The sequence below is a fragment of the Pygocentrus nattereri genome, chromosome 16 (assembly GCF_015220715.1).
Source record: "Pygocentrus nattereri isolate fPygNat1 chromosome 16, fPygNat1.pri, whole genome shotgun sequence".
Lineage (NCBI taxonomy): Eukaryota > Metazoa > Chordata > Actinopteri > Characiformes > Serrasalmidae > Pygocentrus > Pygocentrus nattereri.
The window spans coordinates 18038725-18066522 of NC_051226.1; the positions used below are offsets into that span (position 1 = coordinate 18038725).

At 38.9% G+C, this 27798-nt stretch overlaps 3 protein-coding genes across 3 annotated transcripts; 2 read left to right on the forward strand and 1 right to left on the reverse strand.

Moving 5' to 3' along the window:
- Positions 1-519: 519 nt before the first annotated feature.
- Positions 520-5226, forward strand: ovol1b (ovo-like zinc finger 1b). The gene is made up of 6 exons (XM_017698497.2): positions 520-607; positions 1379-1578; positions 2426-2642; positions 2725-3023; positions 4731-4915; positions 5130-5226. Exons 1-6 carry the CDS (start codon positions 520-522, stop codon positions 5224-5226), a joined length of 1086 nt encoding a protein of 361 aa, XP_017553986.2.
- Positions 4479-21824, forward strand: LOC108427970 (transmembrane protein 151A). The gene is given in 5 exon segments (XM_017698597.2): positions 4479-5002; positions 5130-5289; positions 14001-14756; positions 14758-19767; positions 21016-21824. Coding segments are annotated over 3 exon segments (1695 nt in total). The 5' UTR covers positions 4479-5002; positions 5130-5229; the 3' UTR covers positions 15637-19767; positions 21016-21824.
- Positions 21819-27669, reverse strand: tmem179bb (transmembrane protein 179Bb). Its single transcript, XM_017698598.2, has 5 exons — positions 27295-27669; positions 25857-26053; positions 25529-25666; positions 24269-24347; positions 21819-23614 (listed from the first exon to the last, which is right to left on the reverse strand). The coding sequence occupies exons 1-5, from the start codon at positions 27397-27399 to the stop codon at positions 23471-23473; spliced, it is 663 nt and encodes a 220-aa protein (XP_017554087.1). The 5' UTR covers positions 27400-27669; the 3' UTR covers positions 21819-23470.
- Between the last annotated feature and the right edge of the window lie 129 nt (positions 27670-27798).

Genomic DNA, 27798 nt, shown 5'->3' on the forward strand with positions numbered 1-27798 from the left:
GAAATAAATAAAATAACTAAAAATTGTTTTGTCTCTCTGTTGACTGAAATAATCTGTCAAACACCCCTCACCTACAACAATGCCTACTGTGTTGGTAATTAGTCCAAATAACCCCACACCCGCAGACCTCTAGTCAAAAACCACACCTAGGCTACTTAAAAGCAAGACACACCCTGAAGGACCAGAGGTGCTCCTAGCAAAGACTGGACATAGTTGAATGGGGAGTGAAGCTGGGCCAGTTTACTACTTATGGGCATACTACTTGTAGGTTGAGGAACTGCTTTGGATTAGGCTCATTTACTTGAAGGTACAGGTTCAGTTTAGTGTAAGCAGTCTGTTAGGGTTTACTGAATTTAGAACAACATTGACTGATCACCATTCAGTTCTACTGAACAGAAGTTGAAGTGTGACAATCTGTAGCCAGCAAAACTTAAAAAGTGTGACCAAACAAGTCCTTAATGAGACACTTGAGAGCACTAACTGCCTAAAACAGCCTTCATATTAGGATTTGAACCAAAAATGCCACGAGTGTTCCTGGTTAAAAACATGAGGAAAAGAAACTGGGGTCTGCTCTCAGATTCAGCACGAGGGGATATATACATACCAGGTGGGTGATCACTTTGTTTATAGTCTTAATATTGCAATGATGTATTAATTTTGGTATACTTTCATGTTTGCATTAAAGGGGAAATATTTGGCTCTTCCTCAAAATGTAATACATGATTTGTCTCATACTTTTGGGTGAAGTGTTATATGGTAATATCGACACATACAGTTAAGCAAATGATGAAGCTATTATAATTTCACATTAAATACTTTTGTAATTTAATTAGCTTATATACAGTATTACATCTTGTATCTTATATAAGGTATTCCCTCACATCAGCTGAAATTAGAATAAATCAGTTTCTTAAAGCAGCAGTTCTCAAACTGGGATGATGCCTGGGATGAAAATATCAGAAGTTGTACCTCTACTCATTTTTATTTTGTCAGTTTATCGAATATATAAAGAAGTATCACTTCTTGAAAAATGATAGATGTTATGAAATGGTGCAAAAATGAAATACATGCCAACCAATCACATATCAATCAATAATAGTTGTGGAGAAAGCTAGCTCATTTGTTAAGTGGAAGCATGGACAACGTGGGGTGAGGGGGGTAGGGCAGTGGCACTTACTATCCACAAAAGGGTCTTTAGACTAAAAACGTTTGAGAACTGCTGTCTTAAAGTCCCCTATTACCTGACGGCCCATTATAATCCACTTTACGTCACAGTACTATGGAGATACAGTTAGTGCAACTGGTCTAGTGTTTGAAATGCTAGTGATGTTTCAATGGACGGTCTTAACAGTCTTGATACATTTTTCTTGCTTTTTAGTTTCTCTTTTTCCTCCCTGTTATGGGCAGGAGGGGTGTGAGGCCAGCACTCCAGAGCTTCCCTTCTCTTCCTGCATGCCACAGAATGGAGACACGCACACTCAGGCTCACTCTAGTGGCATGACTGTCCAGCTGCAAGAGCCTGGATCACAGTGCTATATGAGGACACACAGGCCTCATTATAGCCGCACCAAGATTAAGGTCAGTTAACTTCTTTTGAGATGTTTAAAGTGGAATTCTACTTATTAATAAATAAGTAAATATTATTTTCTTATTTGTCCTGTTATGCAGGGTTCTGTAATGCAGTATTGCTTTTCTCCGTATTATTGAATTACATCATATAACCAGTAGCCAACCTTACAGCGATAAAGAAATTCTGGCTGTTAGCTTGGTCCCTAATGTAGAAGCTAATAAATACAGATGTGATGTTCAGCTTCCTTGAGAAAAAAAAATTCAACAGCTTGTTGTGCTTGTAGTTTTTCAAAAGTTTCTCGCACCCAAGACGCCTCATTAGAAGGGGATTTTCCTTGTCTTCTAACTGAAAATCTCACTCTAAAGAGTACTACGGCCATGCTTACAACAGATGTAGTGATACATTTACATTTTCATTTTGGCTGCAGTGTCCTTTTAATGAAAATCTTGTTGCTTAATTCATATGATGTCTATTCTATTCTTTTGGTTTTGCCAGAATTACTTAGATGCATGTGTTTTTTTACTAGGCTAGTCTTTATCCCCTCAAACCCTTATTTTATGTCAGAAATAGCCCCATCACCCCAATTATATTACTTTGTAGTCAACAATTATAAAGACTTGATACTACAAAATCCATACCCAGGGTCCCCTAGTAACTGCTTATGGAAAGAAGAAACCTTGGTTATTATGTAGTTGCTAATCTTAAGGCACATTATTTGGTGACTACTATGTGTAAGTTATATATTCAAGAGAGTAAGGGATTGATATGTGAAACCTTTATGGTTTTAGTGGGTTAACAATTACTGCAAATGCACAACTAATCTCTATTCCACCATTTCAAATGTTTTAAATGCAGATAACCACAGGTGAAATGTCAACGAAAGAATCTACCACAAGGTTACCAACTTCTGTTACACCAACTTGTCCGATATGCCAAAAGACGTTCAGTAATACACAAATGGTAAAACGTCATCTGAAGATTCATAGTGACTTCAAGAGGTATACCTGTGATTTCTGTGAGAAAGGCTTCAATGACACTTTTGACCTCAAGAGGCATGTGCGCACCCATACAGGTACGACATGTCATCATGTATCACCATCTTTTCTCCTGTCCTTCTTTCACTCACCACACTAACCTAAGCATCTCATTTCCAGGTGTGCGGCCCTTTAAGTGCTCGGCGTGTGATAAGGCCTTCACTCAGCGCTGTTCTCTAGAGACTCACTTGAAAAAGATTCATGCTGTCTCTCAACAATATGCTTTCAAGGAACGCAGAAACAAGCTGTATGTGTGTGAAGAGTGCGGCCTGACTGCTCACACACAAGACAGCCTTCTCACTCATCTCCAGGCCAAACACCCCAGCAGCATAATATCCAAAGCCAAGAGAAGACAAAAGCAGCCACCCAGTCAGGAAGGAAGCACATCCTCCAACTCACCTCACTGCCAGAATAATGTGGTTTCTGTTTTCTGAGATCAGTGTTGTTGAAATCATCAATTTCTACTAATTACTATGGTAAACATAAACCTTTCTTTATCTTCTGTTTTAGTTTCTTTGGTGCACTTGTAGACTAATAAGAATTCCAAGCAATGCTAGATTTCTTTTAAAGCTTAGTAGGTTCCATATGTGATGGTTCATATTTGACGTTCTATGGAATGTAATTTTGTTCATCAGTAAAAATGAAATGATCAAAACCATGTTTTAACTCATTCTGACAATATTTGACTAATTTATAATCATTTTATGCAACTTTAATTTATAGCTTCCTGCTATCAACATACTCAACAAACATCACAGTATTTACACAATTACACTATTGATAAGGAGATATATATATATATATATATATATATATATATATATAACTGTGCATTTTTAAAAAAGTATATAATGCAAAGTTGAGCACAAAAACAAATAAGTGTGTGATGTAAACTTTCATTGTAGAGTAATTCATCTCAATTCAGTTTGTTCTCCTTCAGATTCATCATTTTTAGGACTATTTAATAAAGGATAGTAGTAACATTCTGAACCAAGGATAAGACCATGTCACGATGCCCCTGTCCATAAAGTTCCAAGGGCTGTATGATTTAAAAAATACATCTAACTATTGCTTTTTCTGACCAATGTTGTGATTGTGATTTAAATGCATTTAATTTCAATAAATTAAACTCCATTTTTTTCCATTTTCCAGTTTTGATATAATTTGAAAATACCTGTTAGTAAAGTTTTAATTATTTTAATTATGGCAGGAAGGTTTAGGCTGCAGGCTTTTATTTATTTCTTTTTTCCACCATTATAATACAAATAGCTATACGTTCAGCTAATTTTTGCATTTGAAGTGTTTTTTTGGCCTGAGCCCCTTGGAAGACCCTGGCAGTCAGAGGTTTCTAGGCACTGACTCCATTGGCCTGGTCAGTAATCTTGCCTTGTCCTGGACTTTTCAGGATTGAACAGAATTATCAAATGCACATTCAAATGTCCCACAGAGGAAGCAAATAAGCAAACTTTTCCTGATGCTTTAGGGTCCTGGTGTACCCCTTGCCCAGTACATTTTACTCTTGTCCTGCTCTAATACACTTGCTTCAAATTAGGAAGGGCTTGTTAATTAGCTAATGAGTTCAATCAAGTGTGCCGTGAGCTAAACTGTACAGAGCAGGGGGAATCGTCCAGGACCAAGGCCGGGAACTACAGGTTGAGTAGTCTACCTGACTGCAGCTGCAGACTCGGTCCTTCCTGTGCCAAATTACTGCAACGTCCTGCAGTGCCTAGGAAGACTCGCGACGGCCTCAACGACCTAACTATGGGTTTTTGGCGCCATCTGTAGGCCCATTTGAGCACATACATACATGAAGATCTCACCTGAGCATCCTGAGCGGCTGCATCCTTGAGCGCAAGGTCTGTTTCCACTTGTTTTAACGGAGGCACGCAGATTGCCACATCTGTCTGATTAAAACGATGTGTTTTATTTTAAAATGAGAAAACGGTTCAACTCTGAGATTGACTTTTATACTGAAGCGGCCCTTTGTTTTTGCTGTAACGTTAGCTAAGATCTCTGATGTGGCAGACAGCCGTGCTAAATCCACTGCTGTCTAGAGTAGGAGAAAGGTGGGCGTGAGGATGACGTCAGCGGGGAGTGTGTATGTGTGAGTGTGTGTGTGTGATCAGGTGTACACGCCGTTTGAGGAGGGAGAGCGAGGAAGCGATGGAAACTTGAGGTCAGACATCGTGTCAAGGGCGTTGATAGCTGCCCGTTTTAAACCAGGCGAACCCCCACGCAGCTGCGTGTCCCGGATGAGCGCGAGCGCGAATGGTTCCCGCCACACAGAGAAACTGGAAAGCGACGGTGACCTGTTACCTCTCCATTTCTGTTGGAGATTTTTCAGTTTTTTTGCGCAGAAGACTCTTGTTTTCCTCAGTGGCACCGTTACTGATGCGAGGTGAAGGGGGAGGGGGAGGAGGACGGGGTGGGGGGGATCATTTTGGTGAAGGGAAAATGCCTGTTCGACGCAGATTGTGCTGTCAGGAAAACAGCAACAACATCATGGCCTGACTTGGCTGTTTCAGATGGGCTGAAGCTCGTCGCAGGACCGCAGGGGCGGTTTGGAGCCAGGACATGTCTGCAGCACTAACGAAGACGAGTGGACAAGAGGGAAAGGACTGAAGGATGCAAGGGGTGACGGTGAGCGGAGAGGCGCCCACCCTGACAGGGGGAGGAAGGGAGGAGGTAAGAGCGAGAGCGTCTCAGTCTGGTCTCTTTGCAGCTGCAATACGTTTTGAAATGTGTGGTATTTTAATGGAACACTGCTGTGCTTCACTCCCACCTTACTGTTGATTTATCGTAGAGGTCATCAAACAGTCATAAACCGGACCTGCACTGTTTCTCTTCATAATGGGTCCAGTTATCTGGGATAAAGTAAACTGGATTGAATTTTAGAGGACTTCAAAAGTGATGTGTTAAATAACAGCACGCTTACTTCTGCTACCTGTTTAAACACTGTTTGTGTTGTATTGTTTTCTGATTTAGCACGTTCTCTGTTATAGTAACTCAAAACGTGTTGTCTTCAACTAAACACACTAATGTAGAGACAGAATGTGTTTTAAGAGTGCCTAATTGGTGACCTAGGATAGTGCAGATGTGTCAGAGAGAACATTTCATTGTAAGTTATACACTTTGAGTTCATGCTGCTTGCTTTTAAGAATTTGCCAGTAACTTAGTTGCACTTAAGCAGGCAACATTTGTCATAACTGATGGATCTGACATGTTAATATTGCCTTACACTCTATAGGCTAAACTATCTGCATTCCTCGATAGGACAGATCTGCCATAATATCCCTTAAGTGTTAGCTCACCCTTCCTGTGTGGTTTGGGCTGGCCTGTTAAAAAGGGGAGGGGTCCCTTCTTTCGTCGTCATAGAAACCACAGATAAAACTGGAGGCCTTGAGAAGATGTTTTGTACCCTTTGCATATGTAGAAAAGTCAATCAGTTCACACATAAAACATCAATTTCTCAGCCCAAATGTCTAAAACCTGTACTCCTATTGACTCCTGTTCTCCAGGCTGGTGTTAGCTCCATGGATTGCTTGAAAACTGATTTCTGGGTTAAGATGGCACTGCACTTTCTAGCACCTGTTTGTCATAGATTAAAGAAGCTGTGAAGACATTTCCCCTCGCTTTATTAGTGTGCAGTACACGTTCCAGCCTGTCATTCAGGAAGAATAGCTCAACAGTAGTATAAACCTATGTGCTGTGGACATGTCATATTAATATAACCATAGTGTTGTTACTATTGTTGACTCTCTTTGGTATCACAGGTCTACAGGGATAAAAAGGATTTTAATTAGAAGTGCAGCCAAAATCAAAATATTTTTTGCTGTCATATTTTTAAGATGTAATATGATAAGACGGGTTATTTCTTTTAATGAATATAAAAGCTGGAATGACAAACTTGGTAAATCAGACTGAAAAAGAATATATCTTACGTCTCATTGCACTGTCAGCTACCAGTTAAAACCTGGCACCAGGTGTGTCGCTTTTCGGTCATGCCAGTGGGGAAAAAATGCAAGCCATCCAGTGCTTAACTATGGTGGGGTTCTCTGTGAGTTCCATTCAGTGATTACATGTTTTTTTACATACTTACATAGGCTCCTGTCAGCATATACATAGTTCTGTCTTTGCCTTAAAGCCAGTCTACATGGAAGCAGTCGACATTACAACTCTGAAAATAGGAGCCTAAGAGAGATGGACTCCCTCTAATATTCACATCTTCCTGAGCTCTTTCAGGAAGTGGATTGAGTGGGTTAGATTAGGTTTGGAACTAAACTCTGCAGGGTGAGTAGATCTCCAGGACTGGCACCCTTACTAAACTATTACTAATACAACCTGTTTGGAAAGAAGTGCACTGGCTACCTGTATCTCTCAGGGTAGATTCTGAAGCTCTGCTGCTAGTTTTTAAGTTTGTAAATGACGTAGCACCCGCTAACATCACAGAAAGTCTCTCTGTGTGCCGCCATGTGAACTTTCATCTGCTCATACTGGCCTTCTGTAAATTCTTGCTGTAAAGTACAGAAAACGTGGAGAGGCCTCTTTCAGTTATGATGCTTCTAAACTGTGGAACAGAATTCCACCTTTTATTTGATAGTTAATCTCAGTGCACACGTTTCAGAAACGTTAAAAAATCTCTTAGTATTTAATTAAAATTCTTTGTGTCTTGTAATTTATCTTTTTATGTTGGTATGTCATTGTATTATATGATTTTAAATTAATATTCATAATTTCATCTATTACTGTTAAGCTTTATCACTTGTATGTAAAGCACTTTGAGCTGTCACTGAAAAGTGCAGAATATTATAGAAATACATTATATAGTATTATAATATAGATACTATATGGAGATTATGTTGTTATTATTATTATTATTATTATTATCTTATTTCTGATGAGGCAAAAATCTTTCCCACTAAAAGTCAGATGATTGACAGCTTTTCAGCCATAGATGATAATATGTTCTCTACATTTTTCCCCATGTATGATCCCCATTTGATTCTCCTCCAATAGGATCCATGCAGTCTTCGTCTCCGCTTATTGGATCATCAGCGCACGCAGTTAATTCAAATGGACCGTCACTCTGTTTATCAGATTATATCATGACAAGATAATGAGAATGTTAGCGGGTCTAGTTGTGAGAGTTGCGAGTCTAGGTCTGAGTTGTGAGAGTGGTCTGTCTCCCTGTGTGTTAGGGCCTGAGTGCGGTCAGGCATGACAGCTCTGCCACTCTGCGCTGTGTAGAGCTGCTCAAAATGAAGGACAAAGACAACATGCTTAACATCATTACAGTCACACTCAAGATTCCTTCCCGATGTGTGTAAAGGAAAGTGAAAATGCAGCCTTGAAAGGCAAGGCTTTCAGGCAAGAGAGTAAAAATACACAGTTAATAATGTAGCGTGAGGATCATTTTTAATAGCAGATCTCTCTCTCTCTCCTTCTCTCTCTCTCTCTCTCTCTCTCTCTCTCTCTCTCTCTCCTTCTCTCTCTCTTCCTGAATCTGCACTTTCATTGACCTTCTTTATAGTGCTGTATTTTTGCCACATTGACTGTTCCCTTTTAGCTCACACTCTGCATCTGAATTATAGTAGAAACATAACACTGAGCCAGCGAGTAATTAGTTCATGACTTTGTGTATGCTGAGTTTCAAAATGCTAGTGTCAGCATTCTTAGTATTGGTACCTGGAAAGCATCAGAGTTCACGTAATCTAACCGCAGCCATTTTGAACCAATCTGAATATAAAAATAGATAACCCAAATTGTTTCTGGTAAATATTTGTCATGTTGCATCATTTTGTGTTATCATCTAAATCTGAACCTTGAGAGTGACTCTTTCACTCACACTCTCCGTTGCTGAGTTAACCACCCATATAATGTTACAGACTGATCGATAGAGTGAGAGACAGGGGGGGGTGACTAGGATGTTATTGAATTTTCAAAATGTTTATGTAATAGTGACACTTACAGCCATACCAGGTTAACATTTAGCAGCGGCTCTTATGCACAATTGCCTGACATTTTTCTCTGCTCTTTTTTCATGCTCTGAAGCATGTTACTCCTATTGAGATATTCTTACAACTCTATGTGTGTGCGTGCCTGCTGTTGGCTTATGCAACTGCTTGAGTGTTCCTCTTTGGGGCAGACAGAGAAGAGAGTATGTGCTGAGTAGGCAATTAAGATCTTTTTAAAAGAGCATCTCTCTCTTATTCATGATTATCACTTTGACCTCTACTCATTTCCTTCCCTTATCTAGCCTGTCTCCTCTCTATTGATATTATGGATACTGGTGTGTTCTGACTAATCTTGCTTTGTGAATATCTTTAATTATCTGAGTTCATGTGGAGTTGGAAAAACTGAAAAAAGCAAAAACCAGAAAATAACAAAAGAAAATTGTTGCAGAAGGGTGAACATGGTGTTTTATTGTTCAAAATTAGCCAAGAGAAATGAGAAATGGATAACTTATATGCATAAATAAGAGCAAAACTCAATGTTTTTCAGTTTTCTGAATACAATTATTGCAAATTCAGGTTTAGAATACAGGAATTAAGTATCTGGATTCGGCCCACAGCACTCAGAGCGTATTTACCTTTTAGGTTTTTTGGGAGAATACTTTTGCTTATTCACCAAATTAAGAAAAACATACAGTCTTTAAAATAAACAGTGCTTGATTATTTACTGTTTTAAAATCAGGACATAAGGTGCAATTCGGATGCTGAGTGCAGAACAAATAAGTGGCAATCATTAACAATGAAAAACAGTGTAATCAAGATTTTAAGAAATATTAGTATTATGTATAAGTAAAAATGACAACAGCACCGTTTTTCAGTCTATGATAATGTAGTCTGGATGTATTCTGAATGTTACTTTTTATGTATTATAACAATACATTATGAATACATTTAGGACAGTGTATTTAGTATTCAGTCATAACTGCTTTTTCTAAGTATTTTATCTATTTCTGGAGCTTGAGTACTCATGCACATCCCTAACTGATACCTTATGCATGTTCTGACCATCTGGTGGATAGTTATGTGCTGTATATCATATATATATCATGTCCATTTCATTGGCTTATGCTAAAAAAAAGGTTAAGGGCAGTCACAGTTAATTGATTAAACTCAAAATTAACTTAATGAATAAACAGTGATTAGTTGGTGGATTGCATGATGATCAGTAGCCTAAACTAATACTTAAAAAAAGTGTTACTTCAGTGAAGTAATGAAAAGCAACTTAAGGAACAACCTGAGTAGAAGTATAAAAGTATCAGATAAAACAACTACTAGCACTGAGTAAGAAAACATTGTATTATTTCCAGCATCTAACGGCTTAGGAACTGAAATTTGTTAGCTGCTGTTTTTTTTTTTCATTTTGAAGCATATATTGAAATAAGCTGTGACCAGTTACAAAGCAGTACAGATGCTGAACCAGCCGAACAGAATAAAATTAAACAAGGAGAAAAAAAATAATGGAAATTTAATGTATAAAATGTAATTGAAGAGTGTATAAAGGTATATTTTGAAATCTTTGACAGGCTATGCATGGTTTGTGCTTGTTTTTCGGGCTTATTCAGTTGTCAAACCTTTACATTTTAAAACATTTAATTAATCAATAAAGTTGAGAGAAATGAGCTAATGAGCTAAAACTGTAGCTAACTGATAACACTGCATGCTGATGAGGACTTGACTTGTCACTTTCTACAGGTGTTTTTTCCTCTTCAGTGGAGAATGTGCCAACATGTTAGTTTTTTAGAGGAATACAGTGGCATGAGAAAGTATGTGAGTCCTTTGGATTTACCTGCATTTATGTATAAATTTGTCTTAAAATATGATCTTCATCTAAGTTACAATAAAGAACAAACACAATCAGTTTAAGCTGACAGCACTGTTATAACTAATGATTAATGTATTATGTTTTCATCCATACTGAATACATTGTTCACAGTGTAGGTTGAAAGAAGTATGTGAACCCATAGGTTAATTACTGTAACAAAAGATAATTGGAGTCGGGAGTTAGCAAACCTGGAGTCCCATCAAAAGTGAGATTGGATATGCAGGTTAAATCTACCCTGACTTGGTTTGCATGAAGCTGAAAAGGGTTAGAAAGTAATATCAAAGAGTTCAGGTATTCATCAGTATATATTTAGACAAGTAATATATAAATTAAGACAATCTAGTGTACTCTCCCAGGAAGTAGGTGCTCAGCCAAGATCACTCCAAAGGCACAATGTAGAATACTCAGTAAGGTTGAAAAAACCCTGGAGTTACAGCTAAAGACTTTAAGAAATTATTGGAACTTGTTAGCATTTCTAGCTATGAGTGTACCATACAAAAAACATTGAACACACATGGTGTCCATGGCATGACACAACAGGAAGCTTTAGCACTCCAAAAAAAAAAACAAACAAAAAAAAAAAAAAACAATGCTGCTTGTCAATGTTTGCAAAGAGCACATTGACACATGAAAACAACTCTGTGAAAATGTTTTGTGGACTGAAGAAACTGATATTAAATAGTTTGGTGAAAACACATAGCACTATGTATGGGGTGAAAAGGGCACTGCATACCAACATGAAAACATCATGCAAGATGGGTTGGTCTGCTTTGCTGCCTCTGTGCCTGGACCAACTACTATCATTATGGGAAAATGAAATACCAGCAGAATCATGTCAGGTGGCTAACTGTCAAGTTAAGCTTACCAAAAGCCAGGTGATACAGTAGGACAATGACCCTAAACATTAAAGAAAATCTACTACAGAATGGCTTAAAAACACACACACAAGCACACACAGAGCTCTGGCCTTAACCCTACACATTTGCTGCGGCAGGACTTCAGGAGAGCCAGTCAAAACACGTTTTCGAAGAATATAGCTGAGCTGAAGCAGTTCTGTAAGGAATATTGGTCCAACATTCCTCTTGAAAGTTGTGGAGGTGTAATCTGCCATTATAATGTACCAGAAGCAATTGCCTTAAGTTACTGCTGCCAAACTAAGTTTGTCCAGTCATTAAATCCAAGTCTTCACTTACTTTTTCCACCAGCACTGTGAATATGTAATTGGTATGCACATTAAAGACATTGAAAGACTACAATTTTTTTGTGTTATTAACTTTAGCACATTCTGTTTGTCTATACCAGTCACTTACACAAAGAACAGATCACATTGTATGACCAATTAATTGCCACTGTATAACTGTTTCTGCAATCAGCCTAGCCTGTATAGTGATAAAAGTCATGCTGCCTCTGCCTTCTCAGTCTCCTTCTTAACACTACGTCATTGACAACAGTAGCAAAGAAGAACAACACTCAGTCCTCTTAAAACACAAAACCGGCATTTTACTGCACTGTTTTTTTTTTGTTATTATTATGTATTTCCTGTCAAGAAATACAACTAATAACCAAATTTCAATATTCTAGTACTGGCACCTTGAGCGATTAACCAAGTACTCAACAGGGTTGGAATATAATGGAATACACGTGCTGCGAATGCTTATTCAGAATACAGAAGTATTTGTTTTAGGTACCTGTTATTCTGCTAAGTCAACTTTTATTCAATCATAGTAATCAGTAAATTATTCAGTTAATAAATAAAAATCAACAGTGATAGCCCTTAATTTTAAAATAAGACATTTAACAAGTGATGTTTCAACAGAAATAATGGAAAGGCCAAAGGAGTAAATAGAATCAGTCATTCTTTCTCTTTCTCATCCTCTGTGCAGAGCACAGACAGAAACAATACCCCAGGACACTCGGAAACACACACAAGCACAGTGCACTTTCATGTTCACCTATTCTCTCCCTTCCACTCAAGCACTCAGCACTCTGGTGCCTCTCATATGAAAGCGTTCACATGCATATGATCTTCTTAAGCTGTAGATTCATAGACCCGCTAAATAATTTAACCTGTTAGAGTGCATCTGAAATACCAGGTGGACTTTATGCACTATTCATATGTCTGTGCCGCTGTACATTGTCATGTTGTATTCAAATGCTGTTAATCGTGGAAGGTTCCAGAAATGCTCTACCAGAGACTATCTTTGTTGTCTCCAAGGGTGTTTCCTTGCAATGTAAACCTGACTCTGTCTTCTCACTATCTCACCCTCCCACCACCTTACTTAATTCTATGATGAGATACTTGTCATTAAACATCTACTCAATGAATAATTGATCAGTGATAATGTGGTCTGTATTATTTCACTCAGAGAGACTATTGTAATAATATTTACAGTCCCATTCATTTAGAAATAAAGACTTGGACAAATATATCCTTTATTATACAAAATATGGAAATAATTATTATTATTATATAGTTATGTCTAATGTGAAGGATACAAATTTTAAAATGACCAAAAGTAAAGCTCTCCACACTGTACAGTTCCCAAAGGTGACTATGGTAGTAAAAATGCATCAGTCCCCTCTGAGTGGGGCAGTAAAGGCTAAAAGTTCACTGCAGATTGTAATTGATTCTCCCATCACCATTTGCTCTCTTGTCCTTGTAAAACCAGCACAATTAAACTTGCACACCTCTGCCAAGAAGAGCAGAGCTCTCACAGTCTCTATGCCACGGCTTGGACCGCAGCCTGCCTTTTAGTGCTGCAATCTCTCACAGCAAGGGCACCACTCTGACTATTAGCGGATTGTGGGTGTGTGTGCGCGTGCTGGTGTTTGTGATTGCCAGAAGATGTAGAATGTGAGAGAACATGTGATAAAAAGGCTGTGGATCTTCTATGCAGGTTATGAAACATTTGTTAATATTCCTGTTTGTACCAAGACTGTTATGTCCTGTTGATTGTCCTTTACACTATGGATGGAAATAGCGCATGCAGGAGTCATAGGGTTGCTGTAGCATAAACTGCCTCTAGAGTCAGAAGTGGCATCAAAGAGCCAGCCACATTTTTTTTATAATGATGCATTGATGTCTAAAAGCATTCAGTGCTCTCTCTCTGCGCTGATACGGAGCATGTTAAAAGCAGGCATGGCTTGGGTTACGAGCAGGCAGGAAATGCATTCAGCCCTCAAGAGACTGGAGAAGAAAAGTCAATTACTCCAGAATTGAAAAGTAAATTCCACCAAGCTACTGTCTAAGCTATATGTCAGAAACTTAGAGGCAGTTTCCCACATAGCTGTGGTATTTCTGCTGCAAGTGAAATGTATGCATTTTCTGATTCAAATCAGTCAGCAAAATGTGCATTGTGCTTACTTCTCGTAAAACCAATATTAAAACACGTTTCTTGTTTCTCTCCTTCCTCTCTTTTTCCCCACACCTTCTTCATTCCCTATGCCTACACCCTGCCCACAACTCATAATTTCCTGCTCATCTGCACACACTTATGGCCATCTTCTCTGACCCTGTCCACCCCTCCAACCAACTTGAACCACAATCCCTTTCCCACATGCAGCAGCGTCCCCTCAAGCAGTCCTTAAGTGGCTCTCTGTGCCGGGAGTCCCATTGGAAGTGCCTGCTGTTGACCCTGCTTATGTATGGCTGCTTTGGCACCCTAGGCTGGTGCTCCCTGTACCGCATCACAGTCATGGCCTCTGATGACCAAGGTCCTGCCTATTACTATGGTGACCGAGCCCGGCTCTATCATGACAGCCCCTGCTCCAATGGATATGTCTACATACCTGTGGCCTTCCTGGCTATGCTCTATGTTGTCTACCTGGTGGAGTGCTGGCACTGCTACTCCAAAACAGCCAACCTAGCTAAAGTGGAGATCAATCAGGTGTACGATCGAATCCAGCGGCTACAGCAGGCCACACCCTGCATCTGGTGGAAGGCCATCAGCTATCACTATGTGCGGCGAACCAGGCAAGTGACACGCTACCGCAATGGTGATGCCTACACCACCACACAGGTATACCATGAACGGGTCAACACGCACACCTCCAGCTCTGAGTTTGACTATTCACGACATGGCGTCAAGGACGTGTCCAAAGAGCTGCAAGGCTTGCTGGACCACCCTGTCACACGACTTCGCTTCACTAAGTGCTTCAGTTTTGCCAGCGCCCGTGCAGAGACCGCCTACCTTACACAGCGAGCACGCTTCTTTGGAGACAATGAGGGCCTGGATGACTACATGGAGGCACGGGAAGGCATGCATCTGAAGAACGTTGACTTTCGAGAGCACATGCTAGCATTCCCAGATCCCGCACGCCCCCCCTTGGTACACACGCCGTTGGGTATACTGGCTGGCTTCTGCTCTGCTGCTGTCCTGGCCGCTCAGGGTGGTCGCCGAATACCGCACAGCCTATGTCCACTACCACGTAGAGAAGCTCTTTGGTGAAAATGAGGACGCTAGTGACAACGATAACAGTGAGAATTATCGGTCAGGATTTGAGCATGGCACAGGAGGTCCCACTCTGCGTGTTATATCTCGTGTGAACACAGTGGACATAACTGAACTGGAGTGGCACATTCGCTGCAACCAGCAAATAGTGCCCAGCTATTCAGAGGCCTTGCTTATGGACCTGGACATGAACACTAACACACCACTGTCAGTTGCAATGGCAGCCCAAATGAGACGCAACTCCAGCTACTTCCTCCAGAGCTGCCCTCGTTGCCGGAGGTCCACAAGCAGCTCTTCTTTGCCCTCCTGGGTCAGAGGGAACGTGATAATGGGTGCAAACTCATTTCCAGTCAGGGCTGGAGGGAGGCTGGTTTTGAGCCGCAGCGGCCTCTCCCTGGGACGCTTCCACTCTACCCGAAATCGCCACACCTGCCTATTTCACTCAAGGAGCCTTGGAGGAGGACTAGGGGCCAGAGGGGAGGAGGGAGGTGGGGGCTTTCTAGGCCTGGGGTTCCGCACAGCAGATGAGGAGAGGAGAGGTGTTCTAGAGGGGGAAGGGGAGGGGCTGGAGGATGAAGAGAATTGTGAGGCTGAGGAGCGAGGGCAAGGAAACAATAGAGAGAATGGAGAGGTCAGGGGAGAGGAGAGAGACAGGCCACCGGCCTATCAGGATGCTCTGTACTTTCCTGTGTTGATCATTCATGGAGAAGAGAGCTGCCATGGTGGGCAGGACATTGACACTGGATAATGCTGGGGACTGGTGTGTGAAATGTAGCTTAGGATGTTTGCAATGGTGTTCAGGTAAGTGAACTAAAGGAATAGAATAGGGAGTAGGACAGAAGACTGTTGGGCACTTACTGAGGAAAATAATGCATACCCAGGAAAGAGACTAAGATGAAAGTAAGGTAAAAGCTGAATGTTTGATTATTTGAAGAAAGCGTTGTTGAATGTGTTGTTACCCTATTCAAGACAAGAGAGTAGCACTAAAGAACAACTCCAGTATGAATGAATGTATAGAATTTCATAAGGTTTAATGGAAAACATGATATCTGGGACAGTTCATGTTTGTGCCAACTGGCACAAAGTTTACATGGACTGACCCGTTAGAAAATTCTAAGAGGCATGAATCATTAGATATAAATATTCTATTATTCTATGCCTTGGAATAACATCTTCATAAATGGAAAAAATGCTTGGTCTGTCCATGTAACGCATCTGTCACTCTAAGAGTATTGTAGTTTACATGAAAAGCTGGACAACTATACCCGATCACTTAGTGAAGACATTCCAGGCCTAGCAACTCAAAATAATGATGTAGTCCATGCTACAGTTTGAATCAGGCAGTAGCCTAATGCCATTATTTTAAAAAAAAGTATAACTGTAGTTATACTGTAGAGCAGATGGTCTCAGAGTTCAGTTAATTTCTTTAAGGAAATGAGAGCTGACTGAAACAAAGCCAAAAGATCTCAGGGGAAAAGAGACTATTCTTTTGTAATAGGGAATGAAAATGGTAGAGATTTGTTAGGGGAGGATGTAGGCTGATGAATTGTAATCCCTTGCTGTTTGTACTTATGCTTCAACCCACCATATTGTGTCATGATTTCTTTTAATCTTTTTAATTGCCTTGTAGAAGCTTGGTGCTCATGATTCCACTGTTCTTTGCCTTAAAGGTGTTTCTATTCAGCGCCTTGTTTGCACTGCTAGCACAACCTCTTATAGCTATAATACAGCATTATTCTTAAAGTTCTTTACATATACAGTGAATTTGTGAACCCTTTAGAATTATATGTACTTCTGCATGAACAGTTTCTAAAATTTGATCTGATTTTATTTAACAAATGACATATTTCACATATCTTGAACACATGATTTATCAATGGAACTCACTGATGATCTGTGGGCCCTTACGTGACTAAATAGCGCAAAATCTTTCTTTATCAGCAGTACCTTCAACCAAACCCTGTAGCTGCTATTTAGTCCATGGTGCAGCATTTAGGACATATTTTGCCATATTTCTTGCACTGACCTTTGTGGAAACCCACTCCTAGTGTGGGTAGTAACTGTGAAGCATCTGCCTGATTGTGGACTGATGGAAGCCTGCATCTTCAGACATTCTGTTCTAATGCTTTAAAATCATATGTGCATCAATATATTGTAGTTGAACAGATTTCTGTTGTGAAGAACAGATAATCAAAATTGTTTTTTTTTTTTTTTTATATGGCAGGACAGGTCAAACTCGCACATTAGTTAATTGGAACAGTTGACTCCAGTTGCCCTCTTTTCAAGGAGACATATTCCCAGAACTCATACTTTTTCCATAAATGACCTTGATTGTTTAAAACATTTTCAGTAAAGATGGTCTTAATAAGACTATCTTTATTTATTCTTATGACTAGGATGAAGATCAGCTTAAATTAGGACTGTTCATGCAGAAATCCAGATAACTCCAGAGGATTTACAGTTCCTCAAAACAGACAGGGGTTTATAACTTGGTCTCAGGAAGAAACATGTAAAAGAAATAAATATGAAAAAGGGAAAGAGGTTAACTCCATCTTAACCCCCTCACATCTGTGCAATTTTTTGTTGAGCTCATTGTAGTGGTACAAAAATAATATCACGTGACCGCTTTAAACATTCGCTCATCTTCCTCTTCGCTTTGCCTGCTCCCTGTACTGCTTGAATATTGGCAGCTTTTGTCATTTAAGTTCAAATAAGGCTGCCCTTTGATGAATTTGGATGATTCTGCTAGAATTATATGGAATATTACAATATGTAATGACTGTCACTAGTGAAAAGCACATGATTGTCTATTAAAACATAAGCCATGATCCAGAACTACACAGTCCAATTTCCACACTAATACAAACCAGCTTGCAAATCCCACATTGAAGCATGCTACCCTAACGTAGGCTCATTAACAAGCACAACTATCTGTCATCTGCTTTACAAACAGTGCAGGGAATGCTGTGAACAGAGTGGCTGCTGTAAAGCTAATCACAGAATGAATGAATGTACCAGTAGAGTCCTGCACATTCAAGAAGAATATGTTCTACAATCTGGGACAGCAAAAAATAAATAAATAACTAAATAAATAACTCAAAGCACACAGCAAATGCATCCCTATTTTGTCAGCAGGGTTGCTGCTTACCTGGTAATTGCCACTACTTCAACTAAACCTGAACATTGTTTTTTCTGTGGTGATGATCACAGTGATGGTTATGGTGGTGGTAATGGAGGTCATATAAATAAAGTCAAACCATTAGCAATCTGTTTGAGTATTTCTTTTCTGAATTGCAAGAGTGTGAGGCACGTATTATCATACTGTATGACAAAATACCTTGGATTATTCAACTGGAGTCCCAATGAGTGACATCACAGCAATGTCAGTATGAGCTGTTCATTTTAAGTGCTAGTCATACCTTCATGCTGACTAGAAAAAAAAAATACTACATTATCTTAAACAATACTTTTTTATGGTCCATAAAGTCATGTTCAGATGTTATCTTAACAATTATAGATTATATATTACAAATAAAATTCACCACGATATTCACTACACTATATTTAACAGACTTCTCACGGTTTTTGACAAACATCCATTTATTTCTCTTTTTATGGAAATCTATGAGGAAATGTAAGTACTATTTCTGTGTGGACAGAACAAGAGAGGAGAGTTTACTACAGTGGTTGTTGAGAGCTGTTTTTAGGTATGGATCAATGTAGGGCACATTCACTGTATCTTTCTAGCCAGCTGTATTTATTTTTATTTTTGCCTTCACAAACTACTCTCTAAATGTTGATTTGAACATCATTTTTTAGTATGTGCCTTTATTCTACTTAACTGTTTTTCATAGTAGATAAAATGCATTTTCTGTCTGGAGGACATCTCAGTTAAACTATGTTTTTATCTTCAGTAACATTGACAGAATATATTTAGATGGAAATGTGTATTATGTACAAATCTGGAAGCAAACTGGGGTTTCCTCTTCAGAGATGAGCAAGCTATTCAACATTTATACATTCTTTTTTATTGTTTTAAAGGCTATTCTTACTGTTTTATATATGAAGAAAGCAGTAGTTGTGCTGTCTGTTTTACATTGGCAAGGCTGTCTTTATGATGTCTTTCTTAACCCTCCCCTTTCACCCATCATTGTTCACTAGCAGCTCAACACCAAGTCACAACGTTTCACTCACAGAAATCAACAGTGTTACAGTTAATCTGATTACATAGATATGGGGAATTTTTTTGTGTATATATTAATTAAAATATCTGGCTCAATATCATTTTAGCTGGTGGGATGGCCACTAGGGGGCCAGCAGAAAGGGGCTGCAGACATTGCTAATACACAGAATTGCTGTGCTTTTTCTGAAAAGGCCCAGTAGCTGGACTGTAAAGTTTTTTTCTAAATGAACTGGTGGATTGTACATGAAAAGAAATTACCTATATATCCCTTCTTTACAAACCTGTGCAGACAGTACAGACATTGTTTGAGGTGATTTATTTGAACATAAACATAGATGCAGAACAATTGACTTCTTTTATTTTAGTTTACTAAGAAAATTATTGGGCTAGTCATGAAGATTGCATTGTATTATAGTGGCTTTCCTCTCTCCCTCTCTTTCCTCCTGTTCTCCCTCCCTCTGATCATAATCTGTGCATGAAGGATAGTGCCACTATAGTCACAGCTCTAATGACAAATGAGATCAAAAGAGAGAGAGAGAGAGAGAGACAGGCAAAGAAGGACGACGAGAGAACGCTTGCACACGTGGGAGAAAGAGCAGCTCAGCTGCACTGGAAATTATTAGTGGACGTGTGGAGGACAGACAAGGACGAGAGACAGGCAGTAAAGCAGCACTGCACGTAGCGTCTGTTTCTCTGGTAAGTGACTTCAGAGTCCTGCACTAACCTTAAATGAAAGCTGTTACACACTGGGCAGTCATATGAAAGAACATAAGAAATTCTTTTGTTCATATTCAGTTCATTATGTTTATATGTATGTCATGTTTAGTATTTTTAACAAGCCATTGTTAGATCATATGGCTTATTGTGTATTAGTTTGCTACCTTAGGTCAAGAAGAATGTATAGCCAAAAAAACAACACAATTTGTATTGAATTCTTTTGAATATTCAAAATCAGTGTGTTCAGGTTTGTGTAAATGCCATGCTCAGTAACCAGACATTCTAAGCTTTGCTCATCTGTCAGTTGAAAGTTTTTAAGTTGTAAAGTCTGTATAAGTACAGTCATGTGCACAAATCTGGGCACCCCTGGTCAAATGATATGTTTTGTTGAATGTCTAAGTGAAAATGAGTACACATCCTCTACAGAGAACATACTTCTGCAAAATGTATTACACAATTACTGTTTAAGCTGTTTATGCTGAATATGATTGGAAGAAAAATGAAACATAAGATGTGGCCCACGCAAACATCATGGCACATTGTATATGTTTTATGGTTTTTCCCAATTTACTAAATTTAGCAAATAAATATTTGTGCTAAATCCCACACTTACATTTGTTCCCTGTAAAGAAAGTGCTAACTTATTTTCATTCAGATAATCAACAAAACATGTCATTTGGCCAGGGGTGTTCAAATTTTTGTGTGTAACCATAGATAATATGGACAAAATGTCCACTTAGATGGCAAGCTGGCCTCTTTCTGTGTTTTGTGTAGAGATTAAGTGTTTCCTAGGTTTGCTAAGGTAAGTGTCTGTGTGAGCAGTTCACAAAGATGAGATTAGCTTTGAATTAAGCTGCTTGCTCTGGTGATTCAGGCTAGCGGTGCCATCAGAGAATTAGGTCACATCGTCACTGGGAGTACCAAGCTTGTTCACCTAGTAACAGTAATAAATGAGGGATCACTGTGAATTTAAACTGCGTGAACTCACAGCATACATGACACCCCAACTAATAGTACCAGTACTACACTGACATAATGTACTATTTTGTATATACAGTATAAATGATTATTGTGGGTACTACTAATACAATCCCTGAGTTAATGTATTGTTTTCGCAGTTAGCCCCTTGAGGTTGATATAGTATGTTGTTTGTGAGGCACCAGGCCTGGCACATAGCCCATGTAGCTCTACAGTGCTTCACACTCTGTGTTTGTGCTCTCTTTACAGAACTGAGCAGTGAAGCAGTGAGGATGTCCAGGGACCAGCTGGACTCGGTGGCAAGCCATATGGAGAGTCTGCTGTCGGTGGCTGTACAGCTGCAGGCACAGTGTCGAGAGCAGAGTGTGCAGCTGGCTACTCTGACTGCCCAGCTGAGGGAGGAGGCCCAAAACCTCCGCCAGCAAACGTCACTGGCTGAGCAGGACATGGCCGAGATACATAAAACCCTGGAAGAGCTGATGGACACTAAGATGGCATTTGAGGCCAAAGAGAGGCAAGCCCGCAAGCTCAGCAAGCAGCTATGAGCTAAGTCATGGAGAATGCCAAAGGTAGAGGTCAGCCTGTTTTAGTGAATTTTAACAAGAAGAAGGTACAGACCAAGAAGAAGGTACAGACCAAGAAGAAGGTACAGAATAAGACACTTAAGCCAAGGGTGTCCATCTTCTGTCTTGGAGGAACAGTGTCCAGCACAGTTTGGTGATTTTCATGCTTAGACATACCTGATTCAATTGTTTAGGACCACAAGTAGACACCCCTGCATTAAGTTGATGTTTAAAAGAGCTCAGTGAAAAAATATTCATCTTAAATTAGAAATTCATGGTAAGCTTGAAAGTTTGCTTTTTGTATATGACACATTGCTTGAATAATTGCATTACACTATATCATCATGACTTGTGGATAAAACTCTAGCTTATTATACAGTACCTTATGGTGAGTGTTTACACAGAGGGCACTGAACTGTGATCATTTCCATTCAGTTTTGTTTACGGGTATTCCAATAAATCAGAACAAGGGTGCCTTTAGCACCAAAGAAGCAGGACCTGTGTTTTTATTTTGGGTTGTTTCTCCTGGTCATGTGTTGCAAAGCACCAGAATATAGACATTCTTAAAAGATTAGAGGTAAACAAGCAGCATCAGTATACAGTGACTGGGCTAATATGTGTGTCTGATCATATAACAAGAGTATTCTCATTTCCATCGTATGACGTCATGGTGGCCAGTTACTCTTTAGGCAATAATCTATCTAGTCATAGACACGTTACATCACTGTTGGTAGGCAGTATGGTTTGAATTCCAAGTAAAATCCTCCTGGATAGGATTAACAGTCTTTATATTGTCCTTCTAAGTAGTCCCAAAGCAAACAAGACAAAAACAGAACTAAAACAATTTCATACAAATGTGAGTTATAACAGAACATTTTAGCCTTTAAATAATTGAGCCCTTGCAACAAAAACAGTATATATGACATTTTCTGTAAAAATCATGTAGAGTTGTACAATGCCCTTAATTTAAAAAAGGGGGGCATTAAAAAAATAAATATAAGTAAATAAAGCATAAACAGAAAACATAACAGATAATCCCAAAAGTAGGGTATAATTTTTAAATGTTTTTGTTGGAGGGGCTCAACTATAATTATATTACTTTCCTCTTGGGAACTACAGATCTTGAGCATGTACAGCTCTACAGAATTATTAACACCCTTGGTAAAGTGTTTGCAGTTTGATCTTACTCTGGAAACAGGAGCAATCCAATCTTTTAGTTAATAACATTATTTTAAAAGAAAAGATGTTTTTCATATGTTAACATTTTTTTTCCCACTAAAACAAGGTTAGAATTATTGGCACCAATACATTTACTTTGTATACTCACCCTTGGTCAGGATAACAACACTGCGTCTTTACTAATAATGCTGTTTGATATTGGAGAATGCATAACACCACAACATGTATCTAGATTTTCAGTTTTTGGTTCTCACTTGTAGACTTTCTTTTCAAAGTGCAGAAAAAGCTGGTTTCTTTGGCTAGGGAAACAGTTTGGTGTGAATCTGAAAATATGCTTTTGCTCATTGTCCAGCCATGACCCATTCTTTGCTTCCTGGCAGGGGTAGTCAGGTTCTGACTTTTCACTGGGCATTTGGAAGTTTAACAGCTCAACAACATCACTGATCCACCATTATACTTCACAATAGGGGCTTGATCTTCAGTCTTTGTAAACCAAACCACCTTGGTAAAGATCATACAGTGCCCTGTGTGCTTAAAAGAGGTTAAATAGTAATGAGGAAATATGTACATTTTACTTACATGAATTCTGAAGAAGTATTTCTTAGTAAGATGTTTATTTTCTTATAACATATTTGTTTTTGTGAGTAATTTTAGCTCATATTTCATATTTTCAGTGTAAGATCAATCTGACATGGCCATCGTGCTGCGTTTGGGCATGTCTGTGTTGTGGCCATAAAACATGTCTTTCTACAAATACTGTTTGCAGTTGGGAAAGTTATTGATCACACAGTGGAATCACCACTTATTATAGCTTTATAGCTAACAGCTTCCCAGAAAATCCTCATTTTATCTTCAGATGAACGTGGAGTGACTGATCACAGCATCCAACAGACGTCTTGTCAGTCTGATGATATGTGGCAGGTGATACAGTGTGGCGCTGTGGGGGTGGGGGGATGGGGGTTTCAGAGGGTGCGGGACGGGCGATGGAAGAATGGTTCAGTCTCCGCACGACTCCATTCAGCATCCTCACCTGCAGCCTGCCGTCTCTGCACCACCACCACTGCCAAGATTAGCACCCAGAAGAAGAAGCTCACCCACACAGACCTCTGCGGAGAGAGACGTGAAGCAGTCAGCTCTGGACTAATAAGATAATAAAAAATTGTAAAGATGGAACATGGTGGAACCCTTAAACTCTAAATTTAACACTTCAGTTCCTCACTCTCATAATTACATAACTTAGATATTAGTTTCATAGTAGTTATTGAATAATGTTGAGATTAAAAACTGTATAATAAGCCTGCAGTTTAAGAAGTTGAACTCTTTTGCTTCTAATATTCTTTGGTATTAGGGGTGCTGGTTTTCTCATGTTTACAGAGCTCCTCCAGGAGCTGTTTTCAACATGAACTGCTCCTCGTCTGTGTATGATGAGAAAGCTCCTTTATTGCCATTCGTGGCTGACAAATATTTGGCTGTCCAAAGAAAAACAAGTATCTCTAAACTGGAAGCTTTACAAGTGAGGACAAAAATGTTATATACTTTAATTGTAAGTTTATGTAAAGAGATTTTATTCTAATCTATTTTGGAGCCCATCTTTTGGTCTGTTCATCATGACATTTTCACACTGTAAATGGCAGCTGCTGTGTTGGACGGAGAAAAATAAAAATCAACAAAAATGGAGATACATGTTTTTCTTTGGTGACAATTTGTTATCAAACATGTTGACTACGAAGTTTGAAGCTGTGTGAGGTATGGAGTGATACCTCGGCACTGTACAGTCCTGTGTAAAACTGGTTTCCTGTGTTGGGACTGGCCCACGTCTTATTCTGTGCTTCCTCACAACTGAAAAGAAAACATACATCAGTGATTTCTTCATCAGTTCAGTGGTGAAGATAATACATTTTCTAAGTGTTCATGCTACAGAATTACCAGTAACTAGTACACTTCAAAGATGGTTCTTTAAGGGTTCTTTAGTGAAGACAGTGGTTCTGTATAGAACCATTGAAAGAACAGTTTGCATGCTTAAATGTTTCTATGCATGGTGAAATCACTCTTCAGATTAGTGGAGAATGTGTTGTATATGCTTCTATATAGAACTCTTTTAAAATGGTTCTATATAGCACCAACAAGGGTTCTGCTATTGTTACGATGTCACGCTTGTACAAATAGAAGAACCCTTTTGGTGCTATATAGAGCCAGTTTCAAACTGGTTCTATATAGAACCATATACAACACATTCTCCATCAACCTAAGCTACTAAACTAAGGTTTCTAAGGCTTCATACACTGCAGCTGGCTCCAGACACCATCCCATTGTCCATAAAAATAGTTATTCTTAGGACAGGAAGAATATTTATTATGTAGTGTATAGCAGAAGTGTTGAACAAGGGTAAGGGAAAAGCAGGCCTGCCTAATTGTTTTGGTTTATAATGTAATAGTGGCATCAAAAGCTCACCTATGTAAGATAGTCAATGTTGTAATTACAAGGTCAACTTTTAGAGGGACATCCACCCTTTTAGTAATCTAGCTATACACCTGACATATAACAGTTTGTTTCTAGATAGACGTACAACACGAAATTACACAAGGAACAATATAAGTTAACCATCATAAATCTGTAATAAAATATTTTAAAACATAAGAACAATTTCTTCAAAACTTCAAAGAATACCTTTGGTATAATTCAATGATACAAGTTCCTGCATTTTTTTTGATAGGTAAAATGACCTAAATATGAAAGTATTGACCACATATGGCTTTATATATTAACATGTACCAATAAATAAGCCAACATGTAGTTAATAAGGGCAAAACTCTTTACAAAACTCTTTCCACTTAATAATAAATCCATGATAAACAGCGCATAAGGTGCGAATTAAATACGTAGGAACACGCATATAAATAACAATTAGAATTAATCAGAGGAAGAGACTAAGAAGACATATGGAGACAATCAAAGGAATCATGAATAAGCCATGAATAAGCCTAAAGATCCAAACAAATGACAGGATGTTCTGGACTCACTTGCTAATGGATGGAACATTGTGGAGGACAGAGAGACACAGGCTGTCTCTCCCGATTCTCAGAACACAGCCTGACACCAAGAGGAAAAACAACAGGAGTCCACAAACCCCCAGAGACACATTCAGCAGCACACTTCCCCTAAAAAACATGCAAACGCAACAAAAAAACACTTTTTCTACTGCATATGAGTCAAATGAAAAAATGTAAGTTAAACAAATGTGATTTATCATGAAAACAGCAAGTTTGCATCTGACATGCGGGTTATACTAAGTAATGAATAAGAATTTCTCCTTCGCCTTTGTGCGCTGATCTCTTCTTGAGCAATCACCTTTTCACTTCGTCCTCCACGCAGCTTGAGTAGATCCAGTAGAGAATCAGGGAGATGCAGTAAATAGCCATGCACACTGAGATAGCTGAGACAAAGTAGCAGAGCGAGGTAGAACTGGAGTTTTCTAGTATCAGGGAATTGCTAGATGTGTTGTAGTGGACACTGCCATAGAGGATGCACTGTCCAGCAAAGTGACCCTACAAAACAGCATGTTACATATGATTTTCATATAGATGTAAAATATAACAAACAAAGTTTTATTACTGCTTACAAATAGAGATATATACAAATATACAGTAAACTGTTTCTTTCAGTGTGGAGTTTTCGCTACAGTGCTCTCTCTCTCTCTCTCTCTCTCTCTCTCTTTCTCTTTCTGCTGTAACTAAGCAAGAGGGTGGGGAGTTTTTCTGCAGTTGCTTCATCATCTGACTCCAATAAAGCTTAATGTGGAACTGTGTGTTAGTCACATGATCAAAAACAAATTAGGACATCTTTGCTTTCTTTATCCACAGGAAATTCTGGCTTTGCTGAGACTTTGTCTGGAGAAATAACATAAACAATGATATTTATTTCATCATTTATTAACAATATTGATATTTCCTAATATAAGTATTATCAAGCTAAGATGAGAGTGAGCCTAATCAGTCACTAAAGAGTTAAGCCATCTGCAAGAAAATATTTTTAAGAAATAACAAAAAAATATCTGACACTGATTTCAAACAGAACTTAATCATGTCTGGAAGAAGCAAGAAAGATAAAGAAGTAATATCATTTTGAATATTTCTTTCCTCTGGGTACATCAACATTGTTCAATTCAAAGTAAAAAAAAACATGACAAACATTCAGTTTACTGTTATAAATCAAAACCTGAATCAATACAATCAATAAGCCCGTCAAAAAAACCTGCCTAATATGTACGTGAAATACACAATGATAACAAAGAACAACTCACACTATGAAAATGTCAGATGTGATAAGGCTATGATTCTTTAAAACAGTAGGTTAGACAAGGTGATTCTTCAAAAATGTTTAAGATACTACAGGCATTTCTGCAGGATTAGAGATTCATTGTAAATTAGAGAAATCTTATAGATCACTAGATATACTACACAAGTGTTATAGATAAATATGAAACTGTACTACAGGAATTTTGTACAGCAAAAATGTTACAGGTTAGTATATAAGTATTGCACATCAGGTAGCATTACATATAGTATTTTGGTATATTATAGATCTTTTATTGTAAAAGAATAAATCTGTCTCAGCTTGTTTCAAAGAATGGATCATCAAGTTCAACAGATCACAGCGTGATTCCTTTCTTAGATGTTTCTAGGCATCAGATGTTTCTCTTTAAGGCTTAAGTTGTAGTCTGAGGAGAGAACATTAAGATAAAAGGAACCTTGTTTGTCACAATGGAAGTTCAGGTGTGCAGTCCTACCTGCGTGAAGGTGAGCGAGGCGGCAGCAATGATACCACAGATGAAGCAGCCTGCGTGCAGCACAAGCTCCAGTGTCAGCAACCACGGCAGCCCCATCACGACCATGTTCTCAGTGAGGTGAGCCAGGGTGAGCACGGAGAAAAGACACACATTCCGGAGGAGAACAGCCACACGGTGACTGTCACAACACAGCCTCTAACGCCAGCCTTGTCTCCGGCAACAATGTTGCTTTTCACGAATGGTGCGCAGTTGGAGAAATGCAGAAACATAGCTATTACTGCAAGAATGTACTGAGTCCAGGCGAAACAAATGTCCTGTCTGTGGAGAATAATCTCAGCCCATTTAAGTGAGGGACAAACCACAGACACTTTCCCAATTTCACTTTCCACGTCTGAGTTGTAAATCTTCTGCTACTGTTCATGTGGAAAACTGAAGGCCAGTTTTGTACTGTATGACTACCTCACAACCACTAACAAGGTTTACTGACATGACGGAGATGCCCAC

What these genes read in the sequence shown, in the direction of transcription:
- ovol1b (XM_017698497.2), top strand. Translation starts at nt 520, where the DNA reads ATGCCACGAGTGTTCCTGGTTAAAAACATGAGGAAAAGAAACTGGGGT. An exon ending in AGGGGATATATACATACCAG is followed by an intron (nt 608 to 1,378) that starts GTGGGTGATCAC and finishes CTTGCTTTTTAG; the next exon opens with TTTCTCTTTTTCCTCCCTGT. An exon ending in ATAGCCGCACCAAGATTAAG is followed by an intron (nt 1,579 to 2,425) that starts GTCAGTTAACTT and finishes TTTTAAATGCAG; the next exon opens with ATAACCACAGGTGAAATGTC.
- tmem179bb (XM_017698598.2), bottom strand. Translation starts at nt 27,399, where the DNA reads ATGGTCGTGATGGGGCTGCCGTGGTTGCTGACACTGGAGCTTGTGCTG. An exon ending in AATGTTCCATCCATTAGCAA is followed by an intron (nt 24,348 to 25,528) that starts GTGAGTCCAGAA and finishes TTTTCTTTTCAG; the next exon opens with TTGTGAGGAAGCACAGAATA. An exon ending in CAGGACTGTACAGTGCCGAG is followed by an intron (nt 23,615 to 24,268) that starts GTATCACTCCAT and finishes CTCTCTCCGCAG; the next exon opens with AGGTCTGTGTGGGTGAGCTT.